Below are 18,693 nucleotides of genomic sequence, written 5' to 3'. Positions count from 1 at the left end.
AGGGCTGCCTGAACTCCCAGTATAAGATAACACCCCATCCACTCTCTTTTATACCTACCTTCTTTTTCTTCACATGACACCATCTAACTTGGTCTATGACATATTTGTTGTATATATTCTTTCACTATCATTATATTCTAGAAATTTTGTTTCTGAGTATCCTGTACCCTTTCCCTGGAGATGGGAATTGTCAATAAATATTCTTCAAGTGCATGAAAGCATTTCTCATTAAGACAGTGTAATCCATGACCACCTTGGAAAAAAAGGTTGAGGAAGACAGCAATTCCTAATCAGAGATGTAATGGGGGATGATACATCCAAAAAATAAATATTGTTGCTTTGTTACAAAATATAATTGTAGCATTTCAACCCTGCTTGTAATGGCCATTTGTGTAAAAAGTAATCATGCTATTTTTTTCTTTCCTACTAGTCACTTCTACCCCATGGGACCTGAGAATGATACTGTGATTTCAGAATTTCTTCTTCTGGGATTGTCAGAGGAACCAGCACTGCAGCCCCTCATATTTGGGCTTTTCCTCTTCATGTACCTGATCACTGTGTTGGGAAACCTGCTCATCATCCTGGCCGTCAGCTCAGATTCCCACCTCCACACACCCATGTACTTCTTCCTCTCCAACCTGTCCTTGGTAGACATCTGTTTCACCTCCAACACCGTCCCAAAGATGCTGTGGAACATCCGGACACAAAGCAAAGCCATCACCTATGAAGGGTGCATCACACAGTTGTATTTTTTCTTACTCTTTGGAGGACTGGATGACTTCCTTCTAGCTGTGATGGCCTATGACAGGTATGTGGCCATCTGCCACCCCCTGCACTACATGGTCATCATGAACCCCCGTCTCTGTGGACTGCTGGTTCTGATGTCCTGGATTATGGGTGTCCTGAATTCCTTGGCACAAAGTTTAATAGTGTTGCGATTGTCCTTCTGTACAGACTTGGAAATCCCCCACTTTTTCTGTGAACTTAAAGAGGTCGTCCAACTTGCCTGTTCTGACACCTTTCTTAATAACATGGTGATGTATTTTGTATCTGTGCTACTGGGTGGTGGTCCCCTTGCTGGTATCATTTACTCTTACTCTAAGATAGTGTCCTCCATAAGAGGAATCTCATCAGCTCAGGGGAAATATAAGGCATTTTCTATGTGTGTGTCTCACCTCTTAGTTGTCTCCTTATTTTATTGTACAAGCATTGGAGTGCATCTCAGCTCTACTGCTACCCACAGCTCACACTCAAGTGCAGCAGCCTCAGTGATGTACACTGTGGTCACCCCCATGCTGAACCCCTTCATCTACAGTCTCAGGAACAGGGACATAAAGAGGGCCCTGAAAACATTGTTTGGGATGGCAGGTACAAAGGGGACAATCAATCCGGGGTAAAAAGTGCCCTTGGTTTTGGGCTACAGAACCTAAAACCAGAAATAGTGATTCTTTAATCACATTGTGTTTTTTTAAACTTGCTCCTTTTATTTTTTTAAAAACATATTTTTATTGATTTCAGAGAGGAAGGGAGAGGGAGAGAGAGAAACATGAATGATGAGAGAATAGTATTGATCACCTGCCTCCTGCATACCCACTCCTGGTGATTGAACCCACGACCTGGGCATGTGCCCTGAGCAGAAATCCAATGGAGACCTCCTGGTTCATCGGTTAATGCTCAACCATTGAGAAATACTGGCCGGGCCAGAATTTGTCCTTTTATTCTGCCCTTGAATTTCCTTTGTTTGTTTAAGCTTCTCTATACAATTTAAGCAACCATTTTATTAAGCTTTCTGCTTTGTCTGTTATATGGTCAGTTTTTCCCTTTATCTTTTTTTAACCTTCACAAAGTTTTTTTCATCCTTGATCAGAAATTGTGAGAAGTTTCCATTTACTTCACTAGAAACATTGATGTCTTACGATTAATTCCTTCTCAAATGACATATATCATTGTAAGTAATTTGTTCTTGTTTTGTAGGTAGAATAGTAATACGTGGAGTTACTCATGTAGAAAAACTGCACTTGGCTACCTAATCCATTGTATAATTTCATTCCATAAAATCTGTAACCTCAGTTTTCACCATGTGTCCCTCATTCTCTGTACATTGGTACCTTAACTGCTCTTCCTGGTATTATAGATTTTATCATTGTTCCCTATAAGTCTCAGTCTATTGATAGCGATGCAATAGGATAGGGATGCCTGGGCACTGGCCTGGTTCCTACTACTTGTTCCTCAGACCAGAGACAATTTCCTGAGTGGATGGACTCTTGTGGTCCTTCTTATAATTACAACAACCATCATGGAACTATGAAAAGGTAAGGTTTATTACTCACAGTCCTGTACCCCTAAAGCCACACATAAAGCTGTGTGTATGCATGTGTGTGTGAAAGAGAGAGAAATGAACTTGGGCTGAAGGACTCTGCCTATATTGGGGACCAAGGGTATGATGGCTATGGTTTTGTGGGTTTGCTTTTTTAAAATGTATCTTTATTATTGAAAGTATTACTGATGTTCTTCTTTTCTCCCTCCATTGACCCCACTCTTTCCCTCACTTGTCCTCTCCCCAGGCCTTCACCCAACTATCATCTATGTACATGGGTTATTCACATATACCTATGAGTTCTTTGGTTAATTTTTCCCTCCCACCCCTTCCCTCTGAAAATCCACACTCTGTTCCATGCTTCCATGTCTCTGGATCTATTTTTGTCACTTTATTTTGTTCATGGATTTCACAATTAAGTGAGATCATGTGATACTTGTCTTTCTCTTAGTGACTTATTTCATTTAGCATAATACTTCCCAGGCCCCTCCATGCTATTTCAAAGGGTAAGAGATCATTCTTTCCCACAACTGCATAGTATTCCATTGTGTAAATGTACCACCGTTTTTTTTATCCATTCTTCAATGGATGGGCACCTGGGCTGTCTCCAGATATTATCTATTGTAAATAATGCTGCTATGAACATAGAGGTACATATATTCTTTCTGATTAGTGTTTCAGACTTCTTAGGTTATATTCCTAGAAGTGGGATGACTGGGCCAAATGGCAATTCCATTTTTATTTTTTTTGAGGAAACTCCACACTGTTTTCCACAGTGGCTGTACCAGTCTGCATTCCCACCAGCAGTGTCCTAGGGTTCTCTTTTCTCCACATCCTTACCAGCACTTGTTGTTAGTTGATTTATTGATAGCAGCCATTATGGCAGGTGTGAGGAGGCACCTCACTGTGTTTTAATTTGCATCTCTCTGATGATTAGTGACATTGAGGATTTTTTCATATGACTCTTGACTGTTTGTGTGTCCTTCTTTGGAGAAGTGTCTATTTAGGTCTCCTGCCCATTTTCTGATGGGGCTGCTTGTTTTCCTTTGGTCTAGTTGTATGAGTACTTTATGTGTTTGGGGTTTGCTTGTTATTTGAAGCCTAAGAGCAGGAATTAAGGCAGAGGAAGAAAAAGCAGGGTCATTAATGTGGTCAGTTTTCTAGGTTACTCAGGGTTTTTGAAATGGGAATTTTATAACATGTTACAGTATTTTTATCACAAAATATCACAAAATATTACAAAATATCACAGTAAATATCACAAACTTCTGTGTCTGTGCCTGTGTGTAATTCCAAATGAACTTTGCTCCCTTCACATCTAATGTGAAGTTTCTCCCTTTGCTTGTTTTGAAAATGCTTCTAATTAAAAATAAAATTGCATATATTAATTATTTCAAAACAAAATCATTAAATTTAAAATAAAAGGGGAACTTCATGGGTGAAGGCAACATGAGTGCTTATGTAGTAGCTGTGTCATGCATCTGGCAAAATGATTATTTGTGATGGAGGTATTTGAAACAAAAACATAGTCAAACACCCTACTGTATTTTATACCTAATTTCAAGTTTTCAATGTTGTATTTAGCTGAGCATCCAGAAAAGCTACCATAGTTACTGGCAAAAATAGATTATTAAATATCTCTCTTCCAGTAGAGTCTACTTGGAAACATACGTGAGAGGTTCAGGGACACAAGGAGCAGTGAGGTGGTGTATATATGACATTCTGAGCTAAAGATGAGGTAAAGCTCCTGAGGCTTCAGAAGGGAGGATGGACATTGCAGGACAATGAGAAGAGCAGATGGTCAGTAATTAGAAATTTGCCCTGCCCTCTATATAGGCCATAAATGTTATCTCTGATGATAACTCTTATTATTGGCAAGACCTAAATTTTAAATTCTTTAAGGGAGAGATAAAAGTTTCTCTTGGACTCCCAGGGTCTCAGTTGCCTTCAACTCAAAAATAACCCAAGTACATGTCTTGGTGTGACTCATTCTGAACCCTTACAACAGTGACCCAGTTTCATTCTTTTGCCCGTGGGTGTCCAGTTTTCCCAGCACAGTTTATTGGCAATATAGTCCTTTCCTCATTTAACATTCTTGGTTTCTTTTTCCTAAATTAATGACCGTATGTGCTTGTATTTATTTCTTGGCTCTCTATTCTTTTCCATTGATCTTTGTGTTTGTTTTTATTACTGTAGCTTTATAATATAGTTTGAAATCATGGAATGGATTCCCTTCAGCTTTGTTTTGCTTTCTCAGAATTGCTTTGGTTAATGGGTTTTGTGGTTTCACACAAATTTTAGGTTTGTTCTATATTTGTGAAAAAATGACTCTTGAGCTCTCAGGTGTAAGACAGTGGAATTCTACTTCTAAATGCTACTGACTTGTACATATGAAGGCCTCACATCCAGCCAGGTTGAGATCTTGTTAGTCTCATAGCTGGTCAAGGTGGCCATACTAGGGGCCAATCAGTTGCCCCAGGTTGGGATCTGCCTCTGAATATGGTTGCATAATTGGTTGAACGGTTTCTTAGAAATACTAGTAAGAACAGTTGTTCATGCACTGCTTTAGCAGCAGAAGAAGATAGAATACCGATTAGGAGAGCAGACTCTGGAGCTAAGTAGCCTGTGTTTGTGCCCCAGTTTCAGCACTTACTAGCTGTGTGACCTTGGGCAATTTTCTTAACCTTCTGCTTCCTCAATTTTCTCAATTTTACTTAATAAAGTTATTGTGTCTGTTAGTGATTTTCATGTATCAAATTTCCTCAGTACTCCATAACTTAAAGTGTGTAAGTAGGGATGACTGGGTAGATCTGGCATCTCTTACGCTCTGGTCAGGGAAGTGGCTCTGCTGACCTCGGATGAGTCTCTCACACAAATTTTGGATTGACTGGTGGTAGGCTTGTCTAGTGACATCAGCTGGAACACTGGGGCTGGAGGCTTATTCCAGATGATCTGGGCTTGTTTACACAGCCATGGCAGAGTTCCAAGAGACAGATGTGTGCAAGGTTCAGAATTAGCCCAACATCACTTCTACCACATTATTCTGGTCAACGAAACCCATAAGATTCAAGTGGTTGGCAAACAGACTCAATCCTTTACAGGGTGAGAGTCATATTGGAAAATGAGAGGATACAAGGAGTCCATTGATAGGGGTGATTGATGCAATCAGTCCCCATCATTGTTAATCTATTCTATTGGCTTTCTTTTGTAAGGACATTTGTGTTGAAATTTCACATTAAGAAGAAGAAGAAAAAAATAAAGTCAATTTGATGATTCTGCTCCATTAACAGATCTAGTGAATCCCCAATTTCATAAAATTGAAGCCAAGCCAGAATCCCTTCTCAACCAAACCCCTACCCCCAATGTCTCCCTTGCAAGGAAACAGACCTGAGTACCTTTTCCTTATATTCACCTATGTAACTTTTTCAGACATTAATCAGGGTCTTGTGACACTAGTCCCCCCTCTGGAATCTTGATAACATAGTGAGACATATCTTGAGTTGGTTTTATAAGAACTAAAATGTTCTACCAGATAAAAAACCACTGACTCTCATGGGCCACAATCACATAAACCCCAGGCTAGCTGACATTGGATGACTGATGATCACAACTCCTAAAAGAGCTCATTGTAACATGCGCTCCAACCAATCAGAATATACACATGAGCTGATCACCCATTGAAGACCCCTTGCCCCAATTTCACCCTTTAAAACCAACTGCCAGTAAAGGAACCAGGAGTTCAAGTTTTGAGCACTACCTTTCCCATTCTCCTTGCACGGTGCTACCAAAAAAGTGAGTCTAATCTCTCCACTACAAATCTCATGTTCAGTGTGTGTGACTCACTTGGTGCCTGGTGGACAAACCCTTCAGTTACAGAAGTAAATGTGGTTCTGACTTTGAGGTCTTTGTGTGTTTATATAGAAAATGTAATTCATTACTAAAATTAAGGTCAACCTTCTATGTTACATCATTGTATTTAAATTATTTTAGTTTTATATTAATTTAATCATTCATTCTTTAATTTCTATTGTCACCAAATTTTTTTTTCAACATTAAAGGTGAGAATATTAGTGTGTGTTATGTCTTTGTGTGTTGTGTTTATTTGAAAGATAATCCCATACAAATGTACATACATTTATATGTACATACACTTTCTACCTATGGAAGAGTTATTAGACATACTCTATGTTTAAAAAAACATTTTATTTATTTCTACCAATATCTACTGGAATTAGGTTTACTATTCCACATCACCAACAGAAATAAGGAAACAGAGGATCAGGCTAATTACATTTTTTACCATTATATAACAAAGATATTAAAGCTTTTGTGTGTTTTTATGAGTCATGTAAATGAACCTATGCAGTATGTACTCTTAATTTTTGCATAGCTCCTTTAATTCAGAAATATTGCTTTTTACTATGTTCATTTTATTTTGTTATATTTCAATAAATTATTTTAAAAATTTCTTTGAAACAATAAACAGGTTCAATAATGATACAAAATAAATATATAATTGTTTGCATGTATATGAACAGTTAGAAGAGAAATTAAGAGAAAAATTCCATTTCTAATTGCATAAAAGAGAATTAAATACTTAGATATAAAGTATAAAACATGGCTAAAAATATTGAAAAAGGCACAAATAAATGGAAAGATATTCTGTGTTTCATATTGTTAATGTCCATACTATTGTTAAAGAGAAAACCACAGGCCCAAAATGGCATCACTCCAGCTTAAAACCCATGATGCTAAATTTAGATTTCATACTGGCTTTAATGGAAGTTTACACCTCTCCCAGAAGCTTAATTTTATTTTTTATTTACTTTTATTTTTTAAAAAAATATATTTTATTGATTTTTTTTTTTTTTTTTTTTTTTTTACAGAGAGGAAGGGAGAGGGATAGAGAGTTAGAAACATCGATGAGAGAGAAACATTGATCAGCTGCCTCCTGCACACTCCCCACTGGGGTTGTGCCCGCTACAGGTATGTGCCCATAACCAAGGTACATGCCCTTGGCCAGAATCGAACCTGGGATCCTTGAGTCCGAAGGCCGATGCTCTATCCACTGAGCCAAACCAGTTAGGGTGCAGAAGCTTAATTTTAGTCAACCAGCCTTGAATTTCTGGTCAAGCACCAGTAAGGTAATCTGTCACGTGGGCCCTCCCCATTCCCCATAGAAAGAAGAGGGAATCTGTCTGATAGAAATCCTTTCTCTCTTCCCCCAAAGAAAAGATGTCATGGCCCCAAATAATCTTTTATTAAATCTGTTTTTAATAGCTCCTTTGTCCCTCCCTCTTTCCTATAAAAACCTTCTATTTTGTACACCCCTCTGAGCTCCCCTTTAGTTTCCAGATAGGAAATTTTACCTCTCCCTTAAAGCATTTAAATTTTGAGTCTTGCCAACAATAAGAGGTATCATCAGAGATAACATTTTGTGACCTATATGGAGGGCAGGGCAAATTTCTAATTACTGAGAATCTTTTCTTCTTATTGTCCTACAATGTTCTTCCCCCCTTCTGTAGCTCCAGGTGCTTTACCTCATCTTTAGCTCAGAATGTCATATAAAGGGTACCTTGCTGTCTCTTTTTGTCTCTGAACCTCTCATGTTTGCCTCCAAGTAGATTCTACTGGGAGAGAGAGATATTGGATAATCAAGTTTTGCCAGTAACTATGGTAGTTATGATTGTTCCCTATAAATCTCAGTCTATTGATAATGATGCAATAGGACAGGAATGCCTGGGCACTGGCTTAGGTCTTACTTCTTTCTCCTGAGACCAATCCCTATGTGACTGGATGGACCCTTGCGGTCCTTATTAAAATTGCAACAATTGGACAGACTGGACAACCAAGATGGCGGCATAGGTTAACGCCAGAGTTTGCTGCTTTGAACAACTACTTCAAAAGTGAAACCAAAAAACGGAAGGGACATCACCCAGAACCACAGGAACGCTGGCTGAGTGGAAGTCCTACAACTAGGAGGAAAGAGAAACGCACACGGACACTCAGAGGAGGCGCAGTGGTGAAGTCAAATTCTGAGGTGCGGAGTGCGCGGAGCGGGCTGGCGGCGGAGGGCGCGGTTGTTGTTTTCAATCGGGAGGGAGTCGCAGACTCTGAGCTCCAGATCCGGGCGAGTCTTTAGGAATTCAGACTCAAACGGGAGAAGCGGGACTGTCTGGCTTCGGTCAGAGCGAGTGCAGCTTTCTCTCCGAGCTTTGCAGCGGGTGCTGGGACTCAGAGAGGCAGAGCCCCTTGGGACAGGACTGAGAGCCGCCATAACTGCTCTCTCCGGCCCACGCTGTTGATCCTGTGCGACCCGCCCCGCCCAAGCCCAGCGCAGAACCATTTGCCGGATAGCCTCAGGCAAAGGCTAGATTAGCACCTCCCTAGAGGACAGAAGTTCTCTCACTGCTGACACAGCTGATTCTCATAGCCACTTGGCCTGGAGGTCAAACCCTCCCTGGAATTAGCTACAACAATCAAGATTTAACTATAAGACTGCGAACAAAGACCACTAGGGGGTGCACCAAGGAAGCATAACAAAATGCGGAGACAAAGAAACAGGACAAAATTGTCAATGGAAGAAATAGAGTTCAGAACCACACTTTTAAGGTCTCTCAAGAACTGTTTAGAAGCTGCCGATAAACTTAATGAGATCTACATGAAAACTAATAAGACCCTCGATCTTATATTGGGGAACCAACTAGAAATTAAGCATACACGGACTGAAATAACGAATATTATACAGACGCCCGACAGCAGACCAGAGGAGCGCAAGAATCAAGTCAATGATTTGAAATGCGAGGAAGCAAAAAACATCCAACCGGAAAAGCAAAATGAAAAAAGAATCCAAAAATGCGAGGATAGTGTAAGGAGCCTCTGGGACAGCTTCAAGCGTACCAACATCAGAATTATAGGGGTGCCAGAAGATGAGAGAGAGCAAGATATTGAAAACCTATTTGAAGAAATAATGATAGAAAACTTCCCCCACCTGGTGAAAGAAATGGACTTACAGGTCCAAGAAGCGCGGAGAACCCCAAACAAAGGGAATCCAAAGAGGACCACACCAAGACACATCATAATTAAAATGCCAAGAGCAAAAGATAAAGAGAGAATCTTAAAAACAGCAAGAGAAAGAAACTCAGTTACCTACAAGGGAATACCCATACGACTGTCAGCTGATTTCTCAACAGAAACTTTGCAGGCCAGAAGGGAGTGGCAAGAAATATTCAAAGTGATGAATACCAAGAACCTACAACCAAGATTACTTTATCCAGCAAAGCTATCATTCAGAGTTGAAGGTCAGATAAAGAGCTTCACAGATAAGGAAAAGCTAAAGGAGTTCATCACCACCAAACCAGGATTATATGAAATGCTGAAAGGTACCCTTTAAGAAGAGGAAGAGGAAGAAAAAAGGTAAAGATACAAATTATGAACAACAAATATGCATCTATCAACAAGTGAATCTAAGAATCAAGTGAATAAATAATCTGATGAACAGAATGAACTGTTGATTATAATAGAATCAGGGACATAGAAAGGGAATGGACGGACTATTCTTGGGGGGGAAAGGGGCGTGGGAGATGTGGGAAGAGACTGGACAAAAATTGTGCACCTATGGATGAGGACAGTGGGTGGGGAGTGAGGGCGGAGGGTGGGGCGGGAACTGGGAGGAGGGCAGTTATGGGGGCGGGAAAAAAGAGGAACAAATGTAATAATCTGAACAATAAAGATTTAATTAAAAAAAAATAAAATTGCAACAATTGGACCCTCAGTTAAATAAGACAATAAAATCTGGAAATTATGTATGAAATACAGTAGCATGTTTGTAGCACAAGTACCTGACTAAGCTTTTTTTCACAGACATCCATCTCAGATAATCATGTTGCCAGATGTATGACACTGCTACTACAGAAGCACTCATGATGCCACCACCCACGAAGTTCCCCTTTTATTTTTAATTTGATTTGGAACTTGAAATATATGCAATGTTATTTTTAATTAGAAGCAATTTCAATACAAGTAAAGGAAGGAAGTTCACATTAAACAGTGTATATATCTAAGGAGCAAAGTTTATTTGGAATTAAACACAAAATTTTTGTGATTTTTACACAAGATTAATGTATTATACAATTTCCCTTGTAGAAAACCCTGAGTAACCTAGATAACTGACCACAGGGGTGACTCTGCTTTTCCTTCCCCTGCCCTAATTCCACTCTTGTTTTAAAGAAAAAGTGAACCCATAGAACCCTAGCCATCCTTTCTTGGACCCCAATACAGGCAAAGTCCTTCAGTCAAAGTCCATTTCATATCTCTCTGTCTGCTAGTCTGTCTCTCTCTTTCACACAACACACACACACACACACACACACACACACACACACACACACACACACACATTCCTGTGTGGCATTTGGACTGTGAGTAATAAAACTTAAATTTTCATAGTTCCATGATGGTTATTGAAATCATAAGGACCATAATGATCCATCTAGTTATAACAATGGCTCTGGTCTGAGGAACAAGTTGTAGGACCCAGGCCAATGCCCAGGCATTCCTATCCTATTCCATCACTATTAACAGACTGAGACTTATAGGGAACAGCCATAAAATCTACAGTATCAAGAAGATCAGTTAAGGTACCGATGTAAAAAGAATGAGAGACACATGGTGGATGAACACAGAACAAATTACTTACAATGATATATGTCATTTGAGAAGAAATTATTGTAAAGACATCAATGTTGCCAGTGATTTAAATGAATACTTCCAAATATTTCTGATCAAGGTTGGAAAAAACTTTGTGAAGGTACAAAAAAAGACAAAGGGAACAACTGTCTATATAACAGACAAAGCAGAAAGCTTAATAAAATGGTTACTTAAATTGTTTAAAAGAGTTGAAACGAACAAAGGAAATTCAAGGACAGAATAAAAGGAACAAGTCTGAAAACTACAATCTGATGAAAGAATCTCAATTTCTGGGTTTTGGAGCACTTTTCCTACCTCAGGCTGATATTCTGTTTTGTACCTGCCATCCCACAGAAGCTTTTCAGGGTCCTCTTTATGTCTTTGTTTCTCAGACTGTAGATGAAGGGGTTCAGCATGGGTGTGACCACAGCATATATCACCGAGGCTGCTGCACTTCAGTGTGAGCTCTATGGTACTCCTAGGACTGTACCATAAAATAAGGAGACAGCTGGGAGGTGAGACGCACAGGTAGAAAATGCTTTATACTTCCCCTGAGCTGATGGGATTCCACATATGGAGGACACTAGCTTAGAGTAAGAGTAAATGATACCAACGAGGGGACCAGCACCCAGTAGTACAGTTATAAAATACATCACCACGTTATTAAGAAAGGTGTCAGAACAGGCAAGTTTGATCCTCTGCTTAGTTTCACAGAAACAGTGGGGGATATCTAATTCTGCAGGGAAGGACAGTCTTGATATCAGTAAGCTATATAACAAGGAATTCAGGACACTTATGATCCAGGACACCAGAACCAGCAGTCCACAGAGCCGGGGATTCATGATGACTGTGTCTTGCTGTGGGTGGCAGATGGCCACATACCTGTCATAGGCCATCACAATTAGAAGGAAGTTGTACCAACCTCCAAAGAGTGTGAGAAAATACATCTGTGTGATGCAGCCTACATAGGTGATGACTTTGCTCTGTGTCTGGATGTTCACCAGCATCTTTGGGATGGTGGTGGAGGTGAAACAGATGTCTACCAAGGACAGGTTGGAGAGGAAGAAGTACATGGGCATGTGGAGGTGGGAGTCTGAGCTGACGGCCAGGATAAAGAGCAGGTTTCCAAACACAGTGATCAGGTACATGGAAAGGAAAAGCTCAACTATGAGGGGCTGCAGTGCTGGTTCCTCTGAAAGTCCCAGAAGTAGAAATTCTGAAATTCATGTATCATTGCCTTGCACCATGGGGCAGTGGTCAAAACTAGGAAGAAAAATAATACCATTAATTTTACACATGTGGGTATTAACATAGTGAAATGCTAGAATTTATGTTTTTCAGTCAAGGAATTGTATACTTATATTGATTATGTCGCCTTTAAGGGGTCTGCTGTGACACCTGTGATTAGGAATTTTTGTCCTGCACTCAGCTTTCCCCCAAAAGTCATGTAATATACAGTGTTAATGAAAAATTCTTTTATGCATTTGAGGAATTTATGTTGAGTACTGACTATCTTCTAGGGTATGAGTATAGAATGCTGAGAAATAAAGTTTTCTACAATCCAATGATGGAGAAAGAATATAAATTACCAAGGAGAAAAAACACTGCTCTGTCAGATAGTGACAGATGCTATGAAAAAGAAAAGCAGGTGTATACAGAGTGAATGGAGGTGTTGTATTTTACTGAGAGTTCAGAAAGTCCCGCAAGGTGACATTTCAACAGAGTCCTGGAGGAAGACAGAGTGGGAGTTGTGAAGTTATCTGGGGGAAGTGTGTGCCTGGCTGTGGGAAGAGTCAGTGCAAAGACCCAGAGAGTGGCATTTGTTTCAGATACTCAAGCCTGCAACCCAGGCATGTGCCTTGACCAGGGATCCATTCATGACCTTCTGGTTCATGGGTTGAGGCTCAAGCATTGAGCAGCACCAGCCAAGCAATACATGCTTGTTTTTTAAATCAAGACTGATCCAGATGACTTCTTAGTTGCAATAGCCTTCTAATGCATTTTAGGTAGCCAATATTATCATCTGTAAATGTGATTAGTTTACTTTTACCCAAGACATGAACCTACTATTGCTTTTACTCTTTGGTTGCATTGGTTTGAAATTTCAGAACAGTGAAGGCATACATGATAGTAGCAGGTATATTTGTCCTCTGTATGACCTTCAACACATTCCTCAAATATTTTGTTGTCATGTCTGATATTAGCTGATGATCAAGGAAACTATTTTATGATAGTTAAGAAATACCTTATGTACAGTTTCTCAGAAGTGCTGTTATACAGTATCATTTGCATATCTTAAGATGATTCTAGTATTATTGGATGATTTTTTTCTATTAATCTATTCTAAGACAATAAAGTTAATAAATTCTCAATATCAGAGGCTTGTGGCTCTCATGGTGGACTGCTTCTGTCCATAATTGAAATCAGGTAGTCTGTACTCCATACATTATTCCATAGAATTGAAAGATGCCTCAGTAAGAGAATAGCTTGCCAGGTTACTGGAACCATCAGCAAAAAACAAGGACAGCTCCTGGTTGAGCCTCCTAGAGGTACTTCTGCTTGACTTAAATGGACACTGGCATAGGGAGAGTTATATTGGGAAGAAAGTCAGGATGGTGGACAGGTCTGACAGTTACATCAGCCAGGGTCTGGGGAGACTGAGCAGAGCCTGTGTGCTATAGATTTCCTGGACCTTCCCACTAGCAGAAAAGAGGCCAGATTTAACTCTTCTTTTAATTTTACAATTTTGTATCTGAGTAACTTACTGCCCATGTCTGAATATACACACTTAAATCATGGGTCAGCAAAGGACTCCCCAAAGAGCAAAATCCCACCCACAGCCTGTTTTTGTAAAGAGGCTTTATCAGTAGGGTGATGGTAGCCCCGTAAAAGATATGTCTACATTACCTGTAATTATGACATTACTGGGAAAAAAAGGTTCTTTATAGATATAATTAAGGATCTCAAGATGAAATCATCCTGGAATATCCAGTTGGACCCTAAAACCAATGATCAGGGTCCTTATAAGACATACAGTGGAGAGGCACAGAGAAAAGAAGACCATATGTCTCCTGAGATTGGAGTGATGCAGCCACAAAGCCCAGGGATGCTTGGAGTCACGAAAAGCAGAATGAGGCAAGGAGCACAGCCTCCCATAGAGCCCCTGGGGAGTGCAGCCTTTCTGACATTCTGAGAAAAGACTTCTCGCATCAAGAACCTGATGTAATAAATTCCTGTTGTTTAAAGCCACCCCAGCTTGGGCTTAGTTGTTACAGAATCCACAGAAAATAAATACCTACAGCCGAGCCCATCTGTGTGGCTATTGCCTACAAGTGCTTCCACACTACAATGGCAGAGTTAAGTAGCTGCAACAGTGCACTGATGGTCCAATAATAATCTGTATCTAGTTCTTTACACATATGTTCGGCAGTGACTGCTCTAAGTCACTATCAGGTACTGGTTTTATATTCACAGTATTGTTTCCCATCCATCGTAAAGGAATGCACTGAATAACCTGCTGGGCAGAAAAAAAATGTACTTATGTGAGTTTAAAGATGTGAATGCATTTACCCCAGATGAAAAAATTGAATAATTGGATCTGGAGCACTTATACAAAGGACACCCTAACTCTACAGCCAAAGTTTACCCCCATCAAGTGCATATTCAGAACTGATCTCTTGTTTGTAAAACTGAGATCAAGAGGAAGTTTCTGGGAGGTTCCTGTTTGGGATGGGTGTGGTCAGGGGACATCACTAAATCTCTGGGTCAGACACTCCATGTGACTCACAGCAGCTCAGAAGCTCATGATGTTATCCTGTCCATGTGTCCTGCATGAGCACTTACATACCCTGGGGAGATGTTTATTCCAGGGGAGGTGGACCCATCAGTGGGAAGGGGATATGCATCTGGCCCCCAAGGTGATCCCATGGAGACCAAACCGGCAGAAAAGTTGTCTTTTATTTATGGCCCCTTGGTTCCGAAGGGACTGAGTTGCTTAGAGAACTGAGCAACAGTAAAACAGTCCATTTAATGAGGAGCCCTGAGAATTCAGCCTCTGGACCTCCCTCTGCAGACTCACCTGAGGCTCCTCAGCCACAGGCTAAGAGCAACCTCTCTGTGCCTCTCTAAGATGTTCAACTGCTCTGGAAATCCGGCACCTCACCTCCATTTCTTGCTCTTTCCACATCAATTGCCAAGGAGGAAAGACCAGTAGAGCCAAATCCAGTGAGTGACGCCATTGTGGGTGCCAGAGTGAGCGCTGTGGGAAAGCATCCTGGGGAGAAGTAAAGCTTTTAATTACCGTGTCTTCTGGGGGATCAGTCAGGCTGATGAAATAGTGAAAGGGATGGACTCAAGATCCCGTACATTTGGTGTCCTTAGGTCTGAAGGGCTTTCTTGCAACTTATTCCTCCTCAGCCGCTTTCTTCTCTCCATCTCAGAGCACAACTCCACAGCCTCTCTCCTCCCACAGCAGGAACAGACCCTCCCTTCTATCTGCTCACCTCTCAGGATTCTGCTTTATTTCAACCGTAGCATTTCCTTTTCTCTGTGAAGCATTGACAGAGCGAGCCAGCCTTGCAGAGAAGAAAAGCACTGACTAAGGGTTAGGGAGGTGTGAGTTCTAATTCACTCTTCTACAGCTGGTGCCTGAGGGACCTGGAACTTTTCTTACATTCTGTGCATCTTTCTCTCCTCAGCACAAGAGTGAGTAGAAGGAGATCTCAGGGAATGCTCATGGAAGAACGGGTTCCATGGGTCAAGTGCCCAGGAGCAGTGCAACTGGCTCTCTGCTGGGCTCTTCACTCATTATGTTTTCCTCATTAGCAGGAACTGGCCTTTTAAACTGTTCTCCCATTTATTGCATTGAATTCCACATTAGTTTTACTGTGTCCCAAATTAAGACATGCTTTTTACATTGTGATCCAGCAATTATTGCGCGCGCGCAGACACACACACACACACACACACACACACACACACACACACACACACACCTGAACAAAGGGAACCATGAAACCGTTATGTATGTATCCTCACTATGTATAATGCACTCTAATATTTTCTTTTGTGCCTTCTTGACTCTATTCTATTTCACCATTCTGGATCCTTTTTGAACCTTTAATACCTAAAACAAGTGTCATCTCAGGGCTCTGGCACTGCCTCTTTTCCTACATAACCCCCATCCCAAACAACCTCATGTCACCCCCTGTCTTGCTTGAGGTCTCTGTCCAATTGTCACCTTGTTTGCAGACCTTCCTGAACTCCGAGTATAAAATAACACCCAATCCACTCTTTTTTTTTAAAATTTGCTAATGTTTAATTGAGAAGTTTTACATCAATATGTACATGAAATATTGGTCTCTGGTTTTCTTGTAGTTTTTGTGTCTGATTTAGGTATCAGGATTGCTGGGGTCTGCCCCAGCAGGTCCAGGGGTCCCTAAAGGTGTGGACAGAGTTGGCAAAGAAGGAATGACATGGAGGCAGTGTTCAGTTCATCAGCATAGTTGGGTTCTCTCCCCTGGTTCTATCCAGGATCTCCAGCCAGGTTCTGTCTGGGTTCTCTTGCCATGTTCTCTCGCTAGATTCTCCAGCCATGTTCTCCAGGTTCTCCAGCCAGGTTCGGTCGCCAGGTTCTGTGACCAGGTTCTATCCAGCTTCTCCCGCCATGTTCTGTCTAGGTTCTGTCCCAATCCACTCTTTTATACCTACTTTCTTTTTCTTCCCATGACACCATCTAACTTGTTATATGACATATACGTTGTATGTGTTCTTTAACTATCATTATTCTAAGAATTTTGTTTCTGAGCATCCTGTACCCTTTCCCTGGAGGTGGGAATTGTCAATAAATATTCCTCAAGTGCATGAAAGCATTTCTCATGAAAACAGTTTAGTCCATGAGCACCTTGGAAACAAAGTTTGAGGAGGACTGGGATTCCTAATCAGAGATGTTATGGGGGATGAGATGTTCAAAAAATAGATATTTTAATAGATATTGTTGCTGTATTGCAAAATATAATTGTAGCATTTCAACTATGCTTGTAATGGCCATTATTTTAAAAACTAATCATGCTATTTTTTCTTTCCTACTAGTCACCTCCACCGCATGGGACCTGAGAATGATACTCTGATTTCAGAATTTCTTCTCCTGGGATTTTCAGAGGAACCAGCACTGAAGCCCCTCATATTTGGGCTTTTCCTCTCCATGTACCTGATCACTGTGTTGGGAAACCTGCTCATCATCTTGGCCATCAGCTCAGACTCCCACCTGCACACACCCATGTACTTCTTCCTCTCCAACCTGTCCTTGTTAGACATCAGTGTCACCTCCACCACCGTCCCAAAGATGCTGTGGAACATCCAGACACAGAGCAGAGTCATCACCTATGCAGGCTGCATCACACAGATGTATTTTTTCATATTCTTTGGAGGACTGGATGACTTTCTGCTGGCCGTGATGGCCTATGACAGGTATGTGGCCATCTGTCACCCTCTGCACTATATGGTCATCATGAACCCCCGGCTCTGTGGACTGCTGGTTCTGGTGTCCTGGATAATGAGTGCCCTGAATTCCTTGGTAGAAACCTTAATAATGTTGCAACTGTCCTTCTGTACGGACTTGGAAATCCCCCACTTTTTCTGTGAAATCAAACAGATAGTCCAACTTGCCTGTTCTGACACCTTTCTTAATAACATGGTGATGTATTTTGGAGTTGTGTTGCTGGGTGGTGGTCCTCTTGTTGGTATCCTTTACTCTTACTCTAAGATAGTGTCCTCCATAAGAGGAATCTCATCAGCTCAGGGGAAGTATAAAGCATTTTCTACCTGTGCATCTCACCTCTGGGTTGTCTCCTTATTTTATGGTACTAGCCTAGGAGTGTATCTCAGCTCTGCTGCTACCCAAAGCTCACACTCAAGTGCAGCAGCCTCAGTGATGTACACAGTGGTCACACCCATGCTGAACCCCTTCATCTACAGTCTCAGGAACAAAGACATAAAGAGGTCCCTGAAAAGATTCTTTGTGATGGCAGGTACAAAGGGGACAAGCATCCTGAGGTAGAAAAAGTGCCCTTGATTTCAGGGCTCCAGAACTCAAAACCAGAAATTGTGATTCTTTAATAAGATTCAGTAATACTCCTTTTATGTCTGTCCTTGAAGTCCCTTTGTTTGTTTCATCTTCTCTGTACAATTTAAGCAACCATTTTATTAAGCTTTCTGCTTTGTCTGTTATATGGGCAGGTTTTTTCTTTGTCCTTTTTTTTTTCTTTTTCGTTCACAAAGTTTTTTCGAACCCTGATGAGAAATATTGGGAGGTTTTCATTTACTTCACTGGAAATACTGATGTCTAAAGAATAATTTCTTCTGATATGATGTACATCATTGTATGTAATTTGTTCTTGTTTTTTAAATATAATAGTACTAAGTGGTATTACTCATGTAGGAAAAACTTCACTTGGCTTCTTAAGACATTATAATCTTTTATTCCATAAAAATGTGAAACCTCAGTTTTCACCATGTGTCCCTCATTGTTTGTACATCGGTACCTTAACTGCTTTTCCTGATACTGTAGATTTTAGTATTCTTCCTTATAGGTCTCTGTCTATTGATAGTGATGAAACAGGATAGGAATGGCTGGGCACTGGCCTGGGTCCTACTACTTGTTGCTCAGGCCAAAGTCAGTGTTGTGGGTA

General features: G+C 40.7%; 2 protein-coding genes and 1 pseudogene across 3 annotated transcripts; 2 read left to right on the top strand and 1 right to left on the bottom strand.

Annotated features, from left to right (window-relative positions):
- The first annotated feature begins 443 nt into the window (after positions 1 to 443).
- On the top strand, positions 444 to 1,335 carry LOC132234138 (olfactory receptor 7A17-like; annotated as a pseudogene).
- A 10,137-nt stretch (positions 1,336 to 11,472) lies between these two features.
- Positions 11,473 to 12,084, bottom strand: LOC132234137 (olfactory receptor 7A10-like). Its single transcript, XM_059695187.1, has one exon. It carries the CDS (start codon positions 12,082 to 12,084, stop codon positions 11,473 to 11,475), a length of 612 nt encoding a protein of 203 aa, XP_059551170.1.
- Positions 12,085 to 14,135: 2,051 nt separating this feature from the next.
- LOC132234136 (olfactory receptor 7A17-like) lies at positions 14,136 to 18,062 on the top strand. 2 transcript variants are annotated; one of them, XM_059695186.1, is made up of 2 exons: positions 14,136 to 14,147; positions 17,121 to 18,062. In XM_059695186.1, the coding sequence occupies exons 1-2, from the start codon at positions 14,136 to 14,138 to the stop codon at positions 18,060 to 18,062; spliced, it is 954 nt and encodes a 317-aa protein (XP_059551169.1). The 2 variants fall into 2 exon arrangements, with proteins under 2 accessions (XP_059551169.1, XP_059551168.1); XM_059695185.1 differs by lacking the exon at positions 14,136 to 14,147 and having other exon boundaries at positions 17,109 to 18,062.
- The last annotated feature ends 631 nt before the right edge of the window (positions 18,063 to 18,693 follow it).

Source organism: Myotis daubentonii, chromosome 5 (genome assembly GCF_963259705.1).
Source record: "Myotis daubentonii chromosome 5, mMyoDau2.1, whole genome shotgun sequence".
Taxonomy (NCBI): Eukaryota; Metazoa; Chordata; class Mammalia; order Chiroptera; family Vespertilionidae; genus Myotis; species Myotis daubentonii.
Note: the sequence above shows the minus strand (reverse complement) of the source record. Positions and strands in the feature narration are given on the sequence as shown.

What these genes read in the sequence shown, in the direction of transcription:
- LOC132234137 (XM_059695187.1), bottom strand. Translation starts at nt 12,084, where the DNA reads ATGCCCATGTACTTCTTCCTCTCCAACCTGTCCTTGGTAGACATCTGT.